Source organism: Geotrypetes seraphini, chromosome 1, assembly GCF_902459505.1.
Source record: "Geotrypetes seraphini chromosome 1, aGeoSer1.1, whole genome shotgun sequence".
Classification (NCBI taxonomy): Eukaryota; Metazoa; Chordata; class Amphibia; order Gymnophiona; family Dermophiidae; genus Geotrypetes; species Geotrypetes seraphini.
The window spans coordinates 336,708,129-336,729,441 of NC_047084.1; the positions used below are offsets into that span (position 1 = coordinate 336,708,129).

Genomic DNA, 21,313 nt, shown 5'->3' on the forward strand with positions numbered 1-21,313 from the left:
CCCCCCCCCGACACTACTGATCGCTGGCAGGAGGGTGCCCAATCCCTCCTGCCAGAAGATGCCCCCCCCGACACTACCGACCGCCCCCCCCCCCGACACTACCAATCGCTGGCAGGAGGGTGCCCAATCCCTCCTGCCGGAAGATGCACCCCCTCCGCACCCCTCCCCCCCGCGCTAACAGCCCTCAAACCTCCCCCCAACCAAACTAACCTTTCCTTGTTGGCCAGACGGGACTTGCCCGTCCAGCCGGCAAGCCCGTCTCGTCGAAATGAGGCGGGCCCGCCCCTTCCCGGCCCATCCTTCCGAAGCCTAAGGCCTGATTGGCCCAGGTACTAGAAGCCTGGACCAATCAGGCCTTAGGCATAGCGGGTCCACCCATCCCCACTTAATCTAAGGTCTGATTGGCCCAGGCTCTAAGGCGCCTGGGCCAATCAGGCCTTAGACTTGGTGGGGATGGGCGGACCCGCTATGCCTAAGGCCTGATTGGTCCAGGCTTCTAGAGCCTGGGCCAATCGGGCCTTAGGCTTCGGAAGGATGGGCCGGGAAGGGGCGGGCCCGTCTCATTTCGACGAGACGGGCTTGCCGGCTGGACGGGCAAGTCTCGTCTGGCCTACAAGGAAAGGTTAGTTTGGTTGGGGGGAGATTTGAGGGCTGTTAACGGGGGGGGGGGATGCGGAGGGAGTGCGTCTTCTGGCAGGAGGGATTGGGCACCCTCCTGCCAGCGATCGGTAGTGTCGGGGGTGGGGGGGCGGTCGGTATACTTATAGCAGGAGGGATTGGGCACCCTAGGTTCGCCTAAGGCCCTTAGGCGAGCTTAGGTGTCTTGCGGGCCTCGCCTTCAATATAGAAAGCCTGCCTGGGGAGCATTTTTTTTTAAAAAACATGCATCCCGATTGGCTGATTAGACAGCTGTAGGACGCCTACAGCTGCCTAAAATCGGGACGCACTATGTAGAATCAGGGCCCTACTGTCTAACACCAGCTCTGGCAGAATACACATTTCAAATCTGATAAATTGTAATCACAAAACATAAAATAAAAATTATTTTTTCTGCCTTTTGTTGTCATTATTCAAACCATGTGGTCCCAGGCTCTGGTTGTCTTCTGATAACTGGTTTGCCAGGGTCTCCTTCTTTTTTCTTTCTCCGTGTTAACCATTCATCTTCCATCTCTGTCCTCCTCTTCTGTTTCCCTTTCCTCCCCCCGAGATCTGGCATCTTTCTTTTTTCTCATCACCTCCCGCTTTCTTGCATGCTATCTTCCTTTTGTTACACTTAGTGATGTCACATCCTGCTCTTGCTTGTGTTCCTGCTCCAGACATAGTAACTGCAACAACTGTAAAGCTCTGTTAACTCATCTGTCTCCCCCATTCCCGACTCTCTCCAACTCATTCTCCAAACAGCTCAGTCATTTGTCCTCTCCTTTCTTCTTCCCCCTTCCTCATTCAATTCTTCTCTATCCAGATGACTCCCGCTGTTTTCTCTACAGCGAAAACGTCCTCTTACCTCCACCTCTCCTTCCCAGTCCCCCCAAATACTAGCATCCCCAATCCCCTAACCTTGTAAGTCTCATCAGTAAAAAAAGATCCTCTGGGTTTACTAACCTGTCCAGTTGCATCATTTCTCCTATTCCACTTTAGACCTTAATACTCAATCTCCAGCCACCTGTCTTCCTCATTGTTATCGCCACTTGCTCTATTTGTCCTAAAATTGCTTCTGTTCATCACCATTTTGATCACTACCATCTGTGATTTAAACAAAATAAAGCAGCCTGCAGAGGATCGCCGTCAGCTGTAGCGATACTAGCAGGCTGCAGTCGGCCTCCGCAGCACATTTCCTCTACTGCGGTCCTGCCCCTTCTATGATGTATGGGAGACCACAGCAAAGGGAACGTGCTGAGGAGGCTACGGCAACCTGCTAGGATCGCTGCAGCTGACGGTGATCCTGTGCAGGCTGCTTTAATGTCCAAAGCTCATCTTCCTCCTGAGATTGTGAAAAGAAGCGGCAGCAGCGGTGATTATGTCGGTGGCAGGCAGGGATGAAATGGTGGGCCAAATCTCTGTGACGGCAGGAATTGTCTGGCGGGCCAGAGTTTGACATATCTGCTATAGACTTAGGACGTATTTATAGGATTAACCATTAATAAAATGACTCTATACATTGTCTTTATCTCTCTAGTCTCTATATTTTTATTGCATGCCCTGTTTTTAAATGTAATATTTATTGCATTTTAGATAGAACAGGAAATATAAGCATGCTTAAAGACTGTAGAAGCAGAAAATTAAACATAACCATGCGTTTCCCTACAAGTCTACAAATAAGAAGAGAGCTAGAAATGAAAAGAAAAAAATAGAATGAATAGTCATTAATATTTGTCACATAATACCTCTGGTTATAACAGCTGTGAGGCATGATGCCCTGAGTGACAAGCACTTGAATTCCCACCATGCTCCTTTATTCCCTCCCCCCAATAAAGGCGAAAAGCAGTGTTTCCTTAAGCCTTGTACTTCATTCCCACCTCTTGTGCCTGTTGTGGTAAGGATCTCGAGATGTCTCATCTTGTAGCCAAAGGGTGGGAATTTGTTCAAGTTTCCATTGTTATTGTTGAAGAGAGTTTGGGAAATTCTTCCACTGACTTTAATGCAACCTGCAGATACAATGCTAATGAGGCTGATTTTGCGATGCACAGGGGATATTCAGTTTGTGATCATATTGCACTGACCTCTGGGTCCCACTGATATTCAGCTGGGCTGAATAAGTGTCTTATCTGGTCCCACTGAATATCAGCTGAAATCTGGATAACTGCCAGCAGCAGACAAGATACTTGCACATGGCCCAGCATTGAATATCTGGGCCTAATTCAGCCTGCATCTGTCGGTGTTTGAAAACATGCTGATCACTGCTGGCTAAGTATTGACCAGGTTGTGTTTAAAACCCAAAACGTGAAAATACTTGTATGCTATTAATGACTGTGTTCCTGAAATGGAAAATAATGAATAAAGTAAATGAAATAAAATGAAAATTCCTGAAATGATGACATAAGAAATTTTGGAATAAAATTAAAATTTTGTACGAGGGGCCGCTGAAAAGTTCTCGGCTCAACCAACAAAGTCGGGGCAGTCTCCATCGAGGGCTACAAACTTAAGGGACATTCTATAAGAAGTGCCCAAAAGTTAGGCGCCAAATTAGGCACTGTTCAGCGCGATTTAAGTAAAATTGGGTGCTGTTTAATGAATCACACTGAGCGGCACCTATTTTGGAGGCACCCAATAAATAGGCCAGCTCTAGGCACGACTAAAAGTTGGGTGCCTATGTGAGCGTTTAAAACACGCTTAAGAGCAGCAATTCTGCAACAAGGCGCCTAACACGTAGCCACGCCCACACCTAACGTGCGTAGCGCCTAGTTTTTTGAAGGCCACCTAAATTTTTAGAGGCGCCTTATTGCAGAATCGCTCTTTCTTGATAAATTTCAGTTATTGCTGATTAAAAAGCTTAATCGAGCTTGTTAATCAATTTTAGGTAGGTGCCTATCATTAGGCGCCGGTTACAGAATTTGGGCTTTAGTCCAGCAATTTTCCATTTTTTTTTTTTGTTCTGTATTTTTCCGACGGAACGAAAAAAAAGCGGAAGATCGCCGGACTAAGTTTATAGCCCTCGATTGGAGACTGCCCCAGATTTGTTGGTTGGAAGCTCCTCGTATATACCCAGTATGCAACCATTAAGTATCATTCTGCACTGGCTGGGATGTTTGCTCCTCGGGTGGAGGATAATAGGCCGAGGCTCTTGCTGCTACTGCAGTGCTCCAGCAATTTCCAGCCCTAATGATTAGGTGTCTAGTTATCTTAAAACTTGAGCAATTAGCCACACTGTAAATAGGTTACTTATTTCTAAAAATGGGAGTTGTATTGTACTTGGAACTTCTAGTCAAATCGCCCTTCCAAAACAAAAACAATTTGATTATTAAAAATGGAGGTTTGCCAGTACGATCCCCCCCCCCCCCATAGGCTTCTATAACTGCTCCTAGAGGTGTTTCAGCTGAATAAATTTACTTTCTTTCTCTCTCCCACTTTCTGCAGGCGCTGCAGTACGGGACTGAAGATAACAGTACTGTCATCATAGTCCCATTTGCAGCATGGGGCAAGCACAAGAACTCGGAAGTGAGCTTTTCGTTCAGCCGAAGCTTTGCCTCAAGCGGGAGGTGGGCATGATGGCCAGCCAAAGTCTGTGCACAGAGCTCTGCCATAAAGAAGTCCTGCATAGAAGTTGCTTGTTATAGTTGCTTGTTTTGTTATGTCAGAAGTTGCCGCTTTTGGCGATTGGACCAATTTTAGATCAACTACTGTTGACTCCTGCCACTTGGTGTATAGCTGTTCGCTTGCCGTTGGCAGTAAAAGGGTAGTTGTCAAAACTGATTTAGGGACTTTAAACTCAAAACAGCTGAGCCTACAGCATAAACCACTGCAACAGCTAAACTTTCTTACTGGTTTTCCTTCCACTTCACTTTCATAGTAAAATGCTCCTTGAGCCTGCATTATGAAATAACTTGTGTTTGACTGATGGTAGTTGCATCATTTTAGGAATAATATTCAATGACAGCTACTAATGCTAATCGCTGCATGACTTTCAGATGTACCCGAGAGTTCCTGTTTTGTAGCGCTTAGTCTAGTTGATGCCCAGCCAAAATAAGGTATCTGAAAATGTCTCGGTTGCACTAAAATTTTTAAAAAGATAAAACATTGATTAATAACGCTTTCTCGGTCTCGGAGGCACTAGAGACTCAACTTTTTAGACCTCCGAGTTGAGTCTCTAGTGCCTCCGAGACCTCCTTCCCCTCTTCTTCTCCATGGGGTTTCAGTGCTTCAGAGTTCAGACTAGCAGTGGGCAGATGTGGCTGAGGAGTTGTACAATACCAGCACTGTGCTTTTATGAATAATATTGTATTTAGCTTGAAGACATTTAAACTCACTGAATATGTATAGCAGTTGTATAGATGCTTTCTTGTTTGAATAATGTGCCCTGCATATGTTTACATTGCAATATATATACTGTAGGGCAGGGTGTCAGGTCAAAAGTGCGCCAGGACAAAGGCGCGTGCAGACAATTGAGCGCAGTGCTGAGGCGCAAGCCGAAGAAAATTACTGTTTTTAGGGGCTCTGACGGGGGGCATGGGGGGGAACCCCCCACTTTACTTAATACAGATTGCGCCGTGTTGTGGGGGCGTTGTGGGGGTTTGTAACCCCCCACATTTTACTGAAAACTTCACTTTTTCCCTGTTTTTAGGGAAAAAGTTAAGTTTCCAGTAAAATGTGGGGGGTTACAAACCCCCACAACGCCGCCGCGATCTGTATTAAGTGGGGGGCTCCCCAACAAAACCCCCCATCGGAGCCCCTAAAAAGAGTAATTTTCTTCGGCGCGCACCTCCGTCTTGCGCTCAGTTGTCAGCGCGCGCCTTTGTCTTCCGCGATTGTCTATGAACCGTAGTGCAGTCATTCTCAGCTTGTATGGAGCCTATTCCTCCTTGATGCTTTCTTTTGTAAAATGTAGTAATCCAGCATTCTTAGGTAACTTCCCCCCCTCCTGATAAAAATGCAGCATTACATAAAACAGGGCTTCTCGGAGCTCTCCTGTGGACCCCATAACCAGTCAGGTTTTCAGAATATCTGCAATGAGTATGCATACACTGGCGGTAAAACCTATGGCTATTTATCGAGAATATCCTGAAAACCTAACCAGCTGTGGAATCTTCTGGACAGACTTGGGAAGCTTTGATTAAAAACCTGTATTCCTCCTGCTTTCTCTTTTGATATCGTGAAGCAGTGTGGTGCCACCATGGAAAGGAGAGGATAGAAGAAGCCTCAAGCATTCCGGACTCATTGCTTTGGCAAGGTGCATAGGCAGAAGGTACAAATCGCCCTCTCATTTGTGCAGCGTTGACAGATGAAGGTCTGGTTGTCTTGCACATCTTGTGTGGTGTTTCTGCTGCATCACTCCTTCCCTTTCCCCCTGCCTACATCATGGTGTCCCTGGTTGAGAATTGCTGTTCTAATGTATATAACATTTTAAAATGCACAGTCTTTGTTTGTAGGAAGATGCACTACATTTCTTACAGACCCATGTAAATGCTTATTCAAGTTTCTCATCTCTCCTACATACTCAGATAGCTTAATTTCAAACATTCGTCTGTTGCCTTAAACTCATTAAAAACAAGCTGTCAGAAATCACTTGGTATCCCTTTAAGAAAATTACATTAACATAAAGTTCATGCTAAACAGTGTTGTGATGAAGACGTACATGGCAATAACATTAAAAGTTGATTTCTCACCGTAACGAAATATCGGATATTACCATTTTCTTACACATTCTGAAATATCAATTTGAGAATTAGCTAAATATTCAATTTCAGATTCTTTGTAGACTTCCTCTGTTGAAAAAAAATTATTTAAATAAAAAAAAGCTATTTTTAAATTTTAAGCCAACCCCACCAAATATTTTTAATATAATCAGTCCAATTTTTCTTTGCATCATGCACTTTCAACAGAATATATACTTTTTCATATCCTTGAAAGCTGACAGTCTTGTAAAAACCATTCTAAAAGGAAAGGTCTGAATAAAGGCCATTCTGATGCCATAGACCAGGGGTGTCAAATGTCGGTCCTCGAGAGCCGTAATCCAGTCGGGTTTTCAGGCTTTCCCCAATGAATATGCATGAGATCTATTTGCATTCACTGCTTTCATTGTATGCTAATAGATCTCATGCATATTCATTGGGGAAAACCTGACTGGATTGCGTCCCTCGAGGACCGACATTTGACACCCCTGCCATAGACCCTTGATATTCGCTCCCAGCCATCGATGGCCATCAGATCAGGTCTTCAGGATATTCCTAATGACCTGACCTATTGGTGGCCCTTGAGGACGGGGAGTGAAAGCCAAGGTCATAGACTCATGTGATGGAGTTCCAAATCCATCTTCTGTTGAAGTTTCTGTTAGCCTCTTTCTTCTCACAGGACAGACCATAGTTTTTCTGCACTGTATTATAATGTATATAGTGTGTGTATATGTATCTATGCTTGTATAGCTGTATATGTATATCATTTTTTGTAAGTCAGCTGGATATATTTGGGAAACTGAGTATTTGTAAATGATACTGTATTCTTGTGCACTTTGGGTCATTGAAGGAGGAACTTTCACACCCCAACTAATCGCAGTCTTGACTTCAAACACCTTTCAGGCTATGGTCATTAGTTAAAACAAGAACTAGGTTGGCAATAATGCAGCTTCAGTCTCAGGTTTTTCTGGTGTATCATTCCTACCCATAGTAGAGGGCATGAAGTCATTTGTCAAATGGTGTCAGTGGAACTGGGGATGAGCAGAAATCAAATGTGTTCTATATAGTTCATTGGATGAATGCTGCATCCCCATTTTATGGGGCTTGAAAGTTTTTTGTTGGTTTTTTTTTGTCTTTAAGTGGAACTATTCTAATCAGAATGCGCTACTGGAATTATCTTCTAGTTGTTATAGAAGGATAAGGATTTTAAGATCCCATTACCCTTCAAAGATCTTAATTGATGACCCTCTTCTAAAGGGCGGTATTTTTTGTTTATGTAAACTGGTATTAACATGAAAATCAAAATGGTAACTGAATTTCTTTGGGTTTGCTTAACTTCTGCATGTCAAAACTAATCTGATATTTCAACCTGTCATTTTTTCAAAAAAGAGAGCAAGAGGAGATTAATGTCATAATTTCCTTCTTCTACATTTGTACAATAATGATAAACTTATAACTATAACTTTTTAGAACAGGTTTTTTTGGGGGGGTTTTAGCAAATGGCAAACCAACATTTTTAGTGTATATCTGTGCAGTGCTAAATATGACGGCTGCAGAAAAGATTTAAGAAACTTGCCATCAAAGGGGCTGAAGGACGTTCTGCTATAAAAGGGTGTGATCTAGAATTTGCAAATCAGCTTGATTAGTAGTCAACCATACTTTTGAGTCAAGTGTAAAACTGATGTGATATACAAGTAGATAAGGAGATGTACAATTAAGTTTTGTAAACAAGTTTATCAAGTTTCAAGTTTATTCATGGCTTGATATACCAACCATCACATGTATCTGGCCGGTTTACAATATTAAAAAGGTTTAATATAAATAGGTAAAATAAAATAATATGGAGTAAACCTGAAACTATGACAATAGAGACTGATTAGGAACGAGAGGATTTTGGGGGGATAGGAAAGTATTAATTACAATGATAGATAAAAGTAAAAGGGAGGGTAGATGGGAGGGGAAGTAACGAGAGAAAGATAGGGATATCGCTTCTTAAAAGCGGTTGTTGGGGGGGTTCTCTCTCTCACTTATTTCCTACTTATTGGTAGGCATCTTTAAAGAGAGGTTTTAAGATTTGTTTTAAATTTGGTTAGGGAATCTTCATTGCGAAGATGGAATGGCATTGCGTTCCAGAGCGAAGGTGCAACTACTGAAAAAATGGAATTTCTGGTGTAGTATAGGTCCTTTATTGATGGTACTGTCAATAGATTTTGATTTGTCGATCTAAGGACCCTAGAAGGGGTATCTGGAGTGATATATTTGTCTAAAAAGCCAGGAAGATGAGGTCTTAATTTTAAAATTTGTTTTAAAATATGTTTTCTGTGGCTTCATTGTGCTCTTTGGCTCTTAAGTGGCAATTCTATAAAGGGGAGTCTAGATGTAGGCTCCTCAATGCAGCTCAGGGAACATCTATTCTGTAATGGCATCTAGGCACCCAGATTCAATTAGAATACTATTCTAATCATGCATAGATGCACCCAAATGTAGACATGTGCATGTACAATGGTAGGTGTAAACAGGTGCGTCTGAGTTAATAGAATGGACAAGATGCAGTTTTTTTGAATATTCAAGGTTGACTTTACAAATTGTTGTGTATAAACAGAGTAGTTGTTCCAAATACCTAGTTTCTTTGTGCCATCATCTGCATAGAATCCCAAATAGGGTATTAAATATTAATGTTATGTTCATCTCACTTTTCCAGTACATCTCCTTAAATATTTTGCCATTCACACAAGTTTCCATGTGGAACGGGGGGGGGGGGAGGAGAACGGACTTAGATGCACATATCCCCTTTCTGCAGACGCTTCATGGCTGAATGCTTCATTGTCATGGCTATGCTGCTTGAATTACTATATTTTGTCTTCCTTTGTAACTCTGGTATTGAAAGGACAACACCAAAGGAAATATGAGGTTGAGCCATGCAGGTTGGTTGGATTGTTTTTTGTTGTGGTGAGAGACCCTGATTTTTGTAAATTGCAGTATCAACGTTCATGCTGATTTTATTTAAGCAGGCATACACCATCTTAGACTACTGCATTTTCAATCAACAACATAAACAAAAGTTTTGGGTTTTTTTTACATAAGCTAGGAAATAAATATCTACAGTTCTCACCTAATGGGAAGATGAAGACTTGGATTGAAACATTTAAAACTTTGTATGCATTTTCTTTGCTTTTGTACTTCTAATTTATTATTAGAATAACAACCTTTAATTTTCTGTCTTTTTACTCTTGGGGATCAATTCGTGTTCTTTGAAACTGCATGTTGGTGGTTGTTGGTCTCAGTGATGTTCTGTGGAAATTTAGTCCAGATTGCAGGTTATTCTTCTCATTCCTGATCTGCATTTGATAGCGTGTGTTTAGCCAATTTCTTCTTTTGAGCTTGTGGCTCAACTGGGACAGTTTTACACTGGGTCCAAGAACCTTCATTGCAACTAACTTTGATTTGCCTCCATATTAACCTTCTTTCTATCTAAACCAGTGGTTCTCAAACAGTGTGTCAGGTGCATCACTAAGAGCTGGGAAGTGTCACCAAATATTTGACAGACAAACCGTGTACACTTTCCTTAACAACCATGGGTGTGGTAGTTTGGGGAGAATTGAGAACCAGGAAGTCAAGTACTTGAAATTTCCACAATTAGTCCCTACTTCTATCACAAGCCCCACTTGGAAATGCTGTAGGCCTCTGGCCTACACTTTTCCTATAACCTGACAGTCACCACCATTGTTTCTGTAATTTCCTTAGTGTCATTGTTATCAACAATGAAATGATGTATAGGATTTTTAATTTGTTCAGCCATAAATTGTAGTGTCCAGTGTGTCACACCTTTGAACATTGTTTGTCATGTCACAACAGCAAAAAGGTTGAGAACCATTGGTCTAAATTATACATTGTAGCAACAGTCGTCAGTCAGGGGCCACACTGTGGCTCTGTGTGGAGCCCAGTATGTGCATTATGAATTTGGCCAGTTAGTGTTGCTCCTGTGCTATGACAAGGACTGCCCTTCAGGAGCCTGTGAACCCTTCCTCTACAGCAGGGGCTCTCAGCCCAGTCCTCAGAACACACCTAACCAGTCAAGTTTTCAAGATATCCACAGTGAGTCTACATAAGAAAAATTGGTATGCATAAGAACATAAGAATAGTTACTGGGTCAAATCAGTGGTTGATCTAGTCCAGTAACTCATCATGATGGCCAATTCAAGTCACTAATACCTGGCAAAAACCCAAATAGTAGCAACATTCCGTGCTACCAATCCAGGGCAAATAATGGCTTGCCCCATGTCTTAATAACAGACTAAGGACTTTTCCTTCAGGAAATTGTCCAAACCTTTCTTATTTATTTATTTAAGCATTTATATACCACTTATAATTTAAGTGGTTTACATTCAGGTACTCCAGGAAATTGTCCAAACTTTTCTTAAAACCAGCTACGTTAACCGCTCTTACCACAACCTCTGTCAATGTGTTCAAGAGCTTAACTATTCTCTGAGTGCAAAAATATTTTCCCCCTATTGGTTTTAAAAGTATTTCCCTGTAACTTCAAGTGTGCCCTAGACTTTGTAATTTTTGATGGAGAAAAAAAATCGATCCTCTTGTACCCGTTCTACCCCTCTCAGGATTTTGTAGACTTCAATCATATCTTCCTCTCAGCTGTCTCTTTCCATGCTGAAGAGCCCTAACCTTTTTAATCTTTCCTTATATGAAAGGAGTTCCATTCCCCTTATTTTGGTTACTCTTCTTTGAATCTTTTCTAGTTCCGCTATATCTTTCTTGAGATAAGGTGACCAGAATTGAACGCAATAGTCAAAGATAAGGTTGTACTATAGAGGCATTAGAGCATTCTTAGTCATTTTAACCATCCCTATTTTAATCATTCCTAGCATCTTGTTTGCTTTTTTGGCCACTGCCGCCACACGTTGCATGGAAGGTTTCATTGTTTTGTCTACAGTGACACCCAGATCTTTTTCTTGGGCACTAACCCCCAAGGTGAATCCTAACATTTGGTAACTATGATTTGGGTTATTCTTCCCAATGTACATCACTTTGCATTTGTCTACATTAAATTTCATCTGCTATTTGGACACCCAGTCTTCCAATTTCCTAAGGTTTGCCTGCAATTTTTCACAATCTGTATGTGTTTTAACAACTTTGAACAAGTTTAGTGTCATCTGTAAATTTAATCATCTCACTCATCATTCCAATTTCCAGATAATTCATAAATAATTTAAATAGCACCGGTCCCAGTACAGAACCCTGTGGCACTCCACTATTTACCGTACTCCTTTGAGAAGAATGGCCATTTAACCTACTGTCTTTTTTCTATCCAATAACCAATTCTTAATCCACATCTGAACTTTGCCTCCTATCCTATGACTGTCTCTAATTTTCTCAGGAGCCTCTCATGAGGAACTTTGTCAAAGGCTTTCTGAAATCTAGATACACTACATCAATCAGCTCACCTTAACCACATGTTTATTCATACCTTCAAAGAAGTCAAGCGAATTGGTGAGGCAAGATTTCCTTCGGCTGAACCCATGCTGACTCTGTCCCATTAAATTATGTTTGACTACATGTTCTACAATTTTATTTTTTATAATTGTTTCCACTATTTTGCCTGGCACTGAAGTCAGGCTTACTGGTCTATAATTTCCTGGATATCCCCTGGACCCTTTTATAAAAATTGATGTAACATTGACCACCCTCCAATCTTCAGGTACTCTAAACGATTTTAGTGAAAGGTTACAGATCACTAACAGCAGGTCAGCAATTTCATATTTGAATACTTTTAGTACCCTGGGATGCATACCATCCAAGTCAGGTGATTTATCATTTTTTAAGTTGTCAATTTGGCTTAGTGCATATTCCAGGTTCACTGAGATTTCTTTCAGTTCCTCCGCGTCATCAACCTTAAACATTTCTGGTTCAGGTAGATCTTGCATCTTTTTCCGTAAAGACCAAAGTAAAGAATTCATTCAGTCTCTCCTCTATGGCCTTATCCTCCCTAAGCACCTCTTTTGCTCCTTGGTCATCCAAAGGTCCCACAAATTCTCACAGGTTTTCTGCTTCTGCTGTACCAAAAAAAATTATTACTATGAGCTTTTTCCTCTTTGGTAAGTTTCTCTTAGCTTTATTTTATCAGTGCTTTGCATCAAACTTGCCAGTGCTTATGTCTCCTCTTATTGTCTTCATTTGGATCCTTTTTCGATTCTTAAAAGGATATTTTTTGGCTCTAATAACCTTTTTCACATCACCTTTTAACCATGTTGGCTCTCGTTTTCTCTTCTTTCCACCTTTTGTTAATACATGAAATAAATCTGTTCTGGGCTTCCACAATCATATTTTTAAATAACATCCACACCAGGTTTACAATCCTAACCTTTGCCACTGATCTTTTTGTGCTTTTTTTAACCATTTTCCTCATTTTATCTTAGTCACCCTTTAAAAAATTAAATACCACTGCAGTAGATTTCTTTTGTATGCATATCTATCTGATACACATTTATTGTGGGTATCCTAAAAACCTGTCAGCTTCAGTTTTCACTATTACATGCACAACCTGCTATGCGTTTTTTGTGTTTTTAAAAAAAATATGTATACAGAAGAGAAATGGATGCATATTTCTATGTGAAAGCAAAAAAAATTCTCAGTCAAAATTGTTTTACATGGGTAGTTTCAATAGTAGTAAAAGAGTCCTTGTTTCTCAGTGTTCATAAATGAACTCTGCTGTATTCCCTGAGTATAGTGCTATTGTACCCTAACATAGGTGAATTTGAGTAGCCAACTGGATCAAGATTTATCCGACGGGATTGATTCAGTCCTGGGTTTACCCCATTGCATGCAGGGACTTTGTAGTCATGCTTTTATTAACACAATGCAACAAAAAATAAACTGACTTCAATAAAATGACCGGTACTATGGAGGGTGATCAAAATTATATGTTAATTGCTCAGAGAGATGAAACTCTATAGGGAAGGATAAAAATCCCCCTTGTTGTAAGAGTTCACATTCCAGTCATTGCAACTGCTTTAAACAATGATTACGCTCCAAGCCATGGTCAATATAATAAATTAGTGTCAAAGTCTTTCTAAAACATTCAATAATAGAAAGTAATATCTTATAAGTGGAATGCAGTACTTTATTAACACAATGGCAAAATCAGAACTACATATCCCTGCATGCAGTGGGGTAAACCCAGGACTGAATTCAGTGCAACTATTTTCTTAAAGATTGGAGTACAGAGAGGTTGATGATTCTCCTTTGTCTAGGCACTACAGATGCTGAAATGCACTTATGGATCTATTGTACAAGGCCTGTACATAATCTAATATGGCAGTGATGGTTTATAGTGTACTATGAGATTTGAAATTGTTAAATTTCAGCAACTTACTTACATTTCCTGAGACACTTGTTTTAGAAGGGTTGTGCAGTAGGCGCATTGTAGAATATAAACTTTTTAAAAATAGGTTTTCTAAGGCTATACTACTGTGTTTGTGTTGCATTAAAAACAGTTGCAAGTAGGCTTAGATCTGCTATCAAAACTGTCTGAGGATTCTTTAAATAAAGCTTTTTGCCAAACTTTGTGCTGTTGTCTTTATATATGTTTCATCCATACAGTCAACAAAAATAAAAGGAATACTCATGTCGGTGTTTCTTCCTGAAATTATCCTCAAAAGACCATTTCTTTGTGTAAGTGAAAATTTTGCTCTGGGCTTTGGTGATTTTGGTTTAGAAATAAAAAAAAGAAAGTGTGTGTTCAGTTTGAATTTAAAAAAGCAAACTTCATTTATTATTGTATATACTGTAGTTGAATATAAACTGAGGTAACCTTTTTCACCCCAAAAAAGAGATAAAAAGGTTGACTCGAATATAAATGTGGGGGGAGGAGGGGTGTTAATATTCAAGTGCAGCCCTGCCAGGCTCTGCACCCTTTTCCCCCTTCCTCATTGCTCTGCCAGGCTCTTCATCCATCCCCCTCACACATGCCTTCCTCTGCCCTGCCAGTCTCTGTATCCACCTCCCTCCCTCCCTGATAGATTTTGTACCCTGTCCCCCCTCCTCTCGATGCCTTGCAAGCCTCCACTGGGCCTGCCATTAAGTCCTGGTGGGCCAAGACAGGAAGGATCCCTCCCATCACAACTGATTCTAAGAATTTTTACCTGCCTCCCCCACATACCTTTAGAATCCCTGGTGGTCTAGCGGTGAACTGTGGCAGGAGCGACCTTCACTCCTGCCCATGCAGAGCTGGTAGCTGATTGGCTGCTGTGAGTTCTTCAGAATATTCAATCTGACAACATGAGCTCCTGACATAGTATTATGTTTTGCCAACAGCTGTTTCAAGGAAAAGCTTATTTGCAGAAGAGAAAACTATTCAGTCAATGCATCAATATACTCTCTATATCCAAAGTATATGTATATATATGTCCCAACATATTTATAAAAGCTTACTACTCATGGCACAGGCAGTTTCATTCTATCTTCTTTCAACTTGGCCTTCTGACACATTGTAATATAATGGTCGAAATCAGCCAATCAAATCAAATCAGAGATAACCAATCAAGTTCTTCGTATAGCCCTGAAGAGGCTAGAGTTAAGCTTAAAGATACATCTCTACTATCTCTTATTCAGCTGTCTCTCAAAATTGCCCCCCACCCAACAGAGATTGCATCAATAATCTGCTACCAAATACCTGATAAAACATTATCACGTTGGAACCAATGAGAAACCAAAGGAGCAGCGTTGTATCTTTTTTTTACTTAAGACAAATCTTCATCGATCTTTTTGTTCTGCCAACTTAACACTTTTAGACAAGGGCAGATGAAAACATTGAGAATCGCAATTTGTGCTCTGGCTAAAATATTTCTGTTGTCAATTGGACATGTCCATTCTTTCCCCTCAGTGGTAAAGGAGCACCACTGCCAAATTGTTGACCTATATCTCTGGATACCACTTTATTTTCCCTAAAAGGCATCAAATGTTTGCCATTTATTTTTATTCTGGCGCAAAGATATAATGGGAAATTCCACATCTAAATTAAGCAAGTCCAACCAAGGCCAATGTTGATGCACAGTAGATACCATCCTGGATGTCACAGAATAATAAGGCAGTTCACATGTCTATCGGTGTCTTCTCTCCATTGGTAGTTTTAAAGAAGATCTAATTGAGCAAATCTTGCATGGATTTTATAAGGATTTTCAGGATAACCTCTATCCAGTAATTGGATTTTCAATAAAGCAGCTATCCTTTTAAGTGTCCAAAAACCTATGATTACAGCAAAATAATACTGGATACTTGGGTTGTTGTCACAGCAAAGTCCATGGTTGATGAGGTTCTTTTTATGATAAAAACACCACTGTGGTTGGGTCCAGTTTCTGAAAAAAGGCATTCTTAATAGAAACTAATAATGGCTTACAGTTGATTGAAGTAACTTCTTCCATCTCTGCGCTAGAGTTGCCTCCTGCAGGAACAAGCTAAGCACCTTGTTCCTTGCCTTAACATTCCCGAAGGGCTGGGGCAGTTCTCATGCACTACACTGTGCCTGTTGCCATTGATTGTTCCACTATTATTATTTTTTTGAATATAAGTGAATTTAACACTTTAAATTGCAGTTTATTAAGCACACATGCGTGCCCAATGATGGTGTGTGGTTGTAGTGGACTATGTGATTTGCTCACGTGACCTTGATTCAAGCTTGTGAGGGGCATTTGTTTCCTTTCTCTGTTTGCTTACCTCCTCGCACTGAGAGCATGCATCGCATAAAAAATTATTATTCATTTAAACTTGTGGGACAATTCTCGGGCTGCTGCTGTGTGTGTGCTTGGGAATTTGTCTACTGGCATTGCTGCTTGTTTTTGTGTCTTGGTTTCTTTTAATTTATCATGTAGATTCTAAAGGCAGGCATTTGGTTACAATGCGGTCAGGGAGTCTGAATCCAATAAAAATGTTTGCTGCCTGACACCTCATCCCATTTCTGCAAGTTATTTTTGGCAACCACTGGGTAAGTTCTCATACCTTTTTTATTTGTACAGGAGAGATAAAGCACAAGAAGGAGTGCACTGGACTGTTTGTATGCAAGGGTCCTCTGAGATACTTGCTGAATATTGCATCAGGTGACCAGCCTGGCTAAAAGGAGTTTGAGTGTTTGCTTTAACCATCTGCCGCATGTCACTGCTCAGGATCTAAATCAGTGGTTCCCAAACCTGTCCTGGGGGACCCCCCAGCCAGTCAGGTTTTCAAGATATCCCTAATGAATATGCATGAGAGAGATTTGCATATAATGGAAGTGACAGGTATGCAACTCTCTCTCATTAGGGATATCTTGAAAACCTGACTGGCTGGGGGTCCCCCAGGACAGGTTTGGGAACCACTGATCTAAATAAATGCACACGGCTGGCAATAAAGTAGGAGAAAATTAGTGCAGGGCTGTAGCAAATATATCCTTACTTGGATTGGAAGTTGGATGCTTCTCATTGATCCCACATAGGAGCAACTTAATAAGTTCATAGTTCTGTAAAACAGCCTGTTTAGCAGTCCTGGGTACCAACAACCTAAAGAGCAGTTTAACTATTGTTTCTTCACTAAAAATAGTTTACTTGGTTAACTACATTTTTCTAATTACAAGAGACAACAATTGCAAAATTAGTTACTTCAATGGCCTTTTATATTGCCTTAAAATCAATTGCACAGCTATTACATTTAGGAAGAAATGTGTTTAATGTTCAAAAACAGAGTTGATAAATAGAGAGTGACACAGGGGACACATTTCTCTCCATCCCCTTGCTCTCTTAGGCTTCCAAGACTGCTATCGTGATGTAGTTTTCCAGGTCTTGCCCTGTCTGGGTAGGTTACGAAGAGGCAGAGTAGTCAACAGTTCAGAGAGTGGTCGCTCAAAACAAAATACCTGAATAAACACAACACAAAGAGTGCATAGAATTAGAATAATAAAGTGTTAAGGTGCCCTCAGTGTGAAGAGGCAGCGAAAGGAGACAATACTCCAGCGCTTCTCATTCTTAGGTAGAGGTAACAAACCTCCACCCGCACACCATCATCGGGCACCTTATGTGTGCAATGAATCAAACAGTGAAAAAATCACAAGCAAAAAGTGAATAACATGTGAAGTCAATAAATGACCACTCTGTGAATCCCCAGCCAGCTCCCAAAAGCAAAAAGTCAAGAAAGCACAGGACTTAGCTGAATGTTGTAAATAATTCATCCAAAGGGCAAAACATAAGCAGATGAAATGCCACAGGATACCAGGTCCAACCAGCCTGGTTTCGGGAACACAATCCCTTCCTCAGGAACCCATGATCAAGAAGAATCACCACTAGCATAAGACGGCACCCTCCCTCCAGCTGGCTCGGTCTTATGCTAGTGCTTTCTTCAGGGTGTGCACATCCTGAAGAAAGCACGTTGGTTCTACTTACCCAGATGCGGTGAGACCCTGTTATGCAACAATCAAAATTCAAATTTGTTGACCAACAGACTTTCCTAATTCACTCAACTTAAGCCCCAGCCAATCAAATTTGAGGTACCACTATATATAAAGACAAACTGCAGGCCTCACAGCAAGATGGCTCAGACATCGGTTCTACCTACCAAGATACAGCAAGCTAGAGCAAACTGCAACAAACAGAGGGGAGGGAGAGATTCTGCAAAAGAGGGGTGAAGGATGAGAGAGGAAGAAATTTTGGACATGTAAGAGAAGGGAGAGGAGATATGTTGGACTGTTGGACAAGGTGATGGAGGGGAGTGAGAGCTCTCCCTGAGAGATCTCGCATGCCTGACCCATGCTTTCTTGAATTCTGACACAGTCTCTGTCTTCACTACCTCTGCTGGGAGACTATTTCACACATCTACCACCCTTTCTGTAAAAAAGTATTTCCTTAGATTACGCCGGAGCCTATCGTCTCTTAACTTCATCCTTTGCCCTCTCATTCCAGAGCTTCCTTTCCAAATGAAAGAGACTCAACTCATGCACATTTACACCATGTAGGTATTTAAATCATCTCTATCATATTTCCCCTTTCCCTCCAAAGTATACATATTGAGATCTTTAAGTCTGTCCCCATACGCCTTATGAGGAAGACCATATACCATTCTAGTAGCCTTCCTCTGGACCAACTCCATCCTGTTTATATCTTTTTGAAGGTGTGGCCTCCAGAATTGTACACAGTATTCTAAATGAGGTCTCACCAGAGTCTTATACAGCAGCATCAATATCTCCTTTTCCTATTTGCTTTACCTCTCCCTATGCAATCTAGCATCCTTCTAGCTTGTGCCGTCATCTTTTCAACCTGTTTGGCCACCTTAAGATCTGTCAGTTTCGAGTGTTGAAATGAATTGTAGTCTTTTAATGATAAATGAAAAATCCCTAACTATGAGAAATCATTAAGTTATAAGAGCTTCTATATTAGATTATGAAATAAGATTAGATAGTGAGATTCATTAATTGAAGGAATAAATAATTGAATTAAAGGAATAAATAATAAACTAATATAATTAATTTTGAATAAATAATAAATTAATGTTTTAATAATGGTGGGGAGGATAGTTTCAAGCCGGTGATGTTATTAGGAGTAAGAGAAAAGAAGTTGCCTTTCTCTTGGAAGAAATCTCAAAATTGGAACATTTACTCCATAATCTGATAATTAAACATGTCTGTTTAATTAGAAAATGTTCTACAGTCCATTTTGACTCCTTTAATGGTTTTTGATATTTATATTTAATTAATAGATAGCCATTAAGCTTTTCAGTTTCTTGTTGTATTACACCTTAAGATCATCACATACAATCACACCCAAGACCCACTCCTCTTTAAAAAGTACAGCTAGTGCAATAGATGTGCTTTATGTAACTATATGGAAATATGACTTCTAGTGCTAGTAAAAAGATTGCAATGGATGTTTATTTTTTTTAAAAAGGATAACTGTTGGAGGGCTAAATATTCATTTGCTATTCGTTAATTTCTATCCCTGATAACAGCTAATAATTTTATTTTTTTTTTGCATGCAAAATGATTTTATTACCAAAGTGTGTCCTCCTGTGGTGAGTGCTAGAAATGTTCTTGATCAGAGGTAAAAGTTAACAAATAATAAACTTAAAGAAAAGGTGGTATCTTTTAATTGGACTGTTAGCTTTCTTAAAAAGTTTATGACACCTAACACTCCCTTCCTCAGGTCAGAACAGAATGATCAAGAGGCTGTTACCAGTTAATAAACATATTATGAGAAGCATTTCAATAATCTGATGGGGAAGTGGGAGGAAGGATGATGGATGATCAGAAGTGGCAGGCAGTACAGTACTACTTTGTAGCTTATTAACACTTTTTGATGAGCAATTAACACACACTGAATTATATTAACACAACTTTTAATGTTAAATAAATCAGACCTCATAGACACCAAAACAATGCGATATTGTTGCATACAAATACATAAAAAGTATTTCATTATTATGTGATAGGATTAATACACTTTTCATTAACCCTATTATCATATTTTGGAGTGGGAAACCTAACTAGATCTAATTCCCTAATGTAAGGCTGCCAACTGGATCCAGATTCATAGGACAGGGTTGATCATGCAGGGACTTGCTATTCTGATTTCCCCATTGCATTCCCTAAGAAAAGCAAGATTACAAATCCCAATGTGCACTAGGGTAAACCCAAGACTGGATCAATCCTGTCCTGTGAATTTGGATCCAGTTGCGAGTCTTATCTTAATGCAGGAATCGATGCTCCTAGGAACAATCTTAAAGGGATAAGCATAACAAAAACAACCCCCTCCACCACCAACAACAAAAAATCCTGTCTCCTCTGGCACCTCAAACAGATACCTTACTTGATACAGGACTTGCACTCCTGCAGCTGCGTTGTTGGCCACATCGAACGGAAACTGAACTTCACTTCAGGGGTCTGCTGCAAAGTGGTCTGCTGCCAGCGGCGCATGTCCTTGCCTGGCTGGTGACTGGTGTCATGGTGGTCTTCATTGGCGTGGTTCCTGGTCCTGCTTCTTTGGTGGTGGCCGGTTAACCTGGTTCTGCAGACTGAACTTACTATCAAGCCACCTCAGAGACTTTTCTTTCTCTTAAAGTTGTTTTATTTTATCTTAAATTTTTTATCTTCTTTCATTATTTCTATTTTCTATTTCTTTGATTTTTGATCTTAGAAATGTATTACATGTTTTTATTTTAATCAGGTACTTTAGCTAGATTGTGAGCCTTCGGGACAGATAGGGTAGTTTATCTCAATAACCTAATTTCATTTTAGTTTGATACGTTGTAAAATGCAGGAGCGGTAGATCAAATCTTAAATAAACATGTAAATCTCTGATTTAAATAAACATGTAAATCTCTGATAGGTCAGTGATTCCTCCTTTCCCTGACATTTGTTAAACGCAACCTCTTCTGGAGGTGTCCTGAAAGGCCTAGTGCAGTGCTTTGCAACCCAGTCCTCTGAGCACAGCCAGCCAATCAGGTGTTCAGAATATGCATGCACTGCTTCCTTGAAATGCAAATTATTGAACGCATGTCCATTGCGAATATCTTGTAAACCTGACTGACTTAGGGCTAGATGCATTAAACATGGTTGCTAAGACCGTGCGAGTCACTGTTACTATAAAAACATCAGAATTGCTGCTGCTGGGTCAGACCAGTGGTCCATCGTGCTCAGCAGTCCACTCATGTGGTGGTCCTTAGGTCAAAGACCAGTGCCCTATTTGAGTCTAGCCTTACCTGCATACGTTCTGGTTCAGCAGGAACTTATCTAACCTTTTCTTGAATTCCTGGAAGAGTGTTCCAGATTTCTACCACTCTCTGGGTGAAGAAGAACTTCCTTATATTTGTACGGAATCTATCCCCTTTTAACTTTAGAGAGTGCCCTCTCGTTCTCTCCACCTTGGAGAGGGTGAACAATCTCTTTCTCTACTAAGTCAATTCCCTTCAATATCTTGAATGTTGCGATCATGTCCCCTCTCAGTCTCCTCTTTTCAAGG

At 40.6% G+C, this 21,313-nt stretch overlaps 1 protein-coding gene across 1 annotated transcript in view; it reads left to right on the plus strand.

The window, feature by feature from the left end:
* The window catches only part of PPM1K (protein phosphatase, Mg2+/Mn2+ dependent 1K), a 69,820-nt gene extending 64,664 nt beyond the window's left edge, over nt 1-5,156 (plus strand). Inside the window, exon 7 of the mRNA XM_033959291.1 lies at nt 4,075-5,156. Within this exon, the coding sequence (XP_033815182.1) occupies nt 4,075-4,206 (132 nt within the window). The 3' untranslated portion in view covers nt 4,207-5,156. The remainder of the gene's footprint in view (nt 1-4,074) is intronic.
* Nucleotides 5,157-21,313: the final 16,157 nt, after the last annotated feature.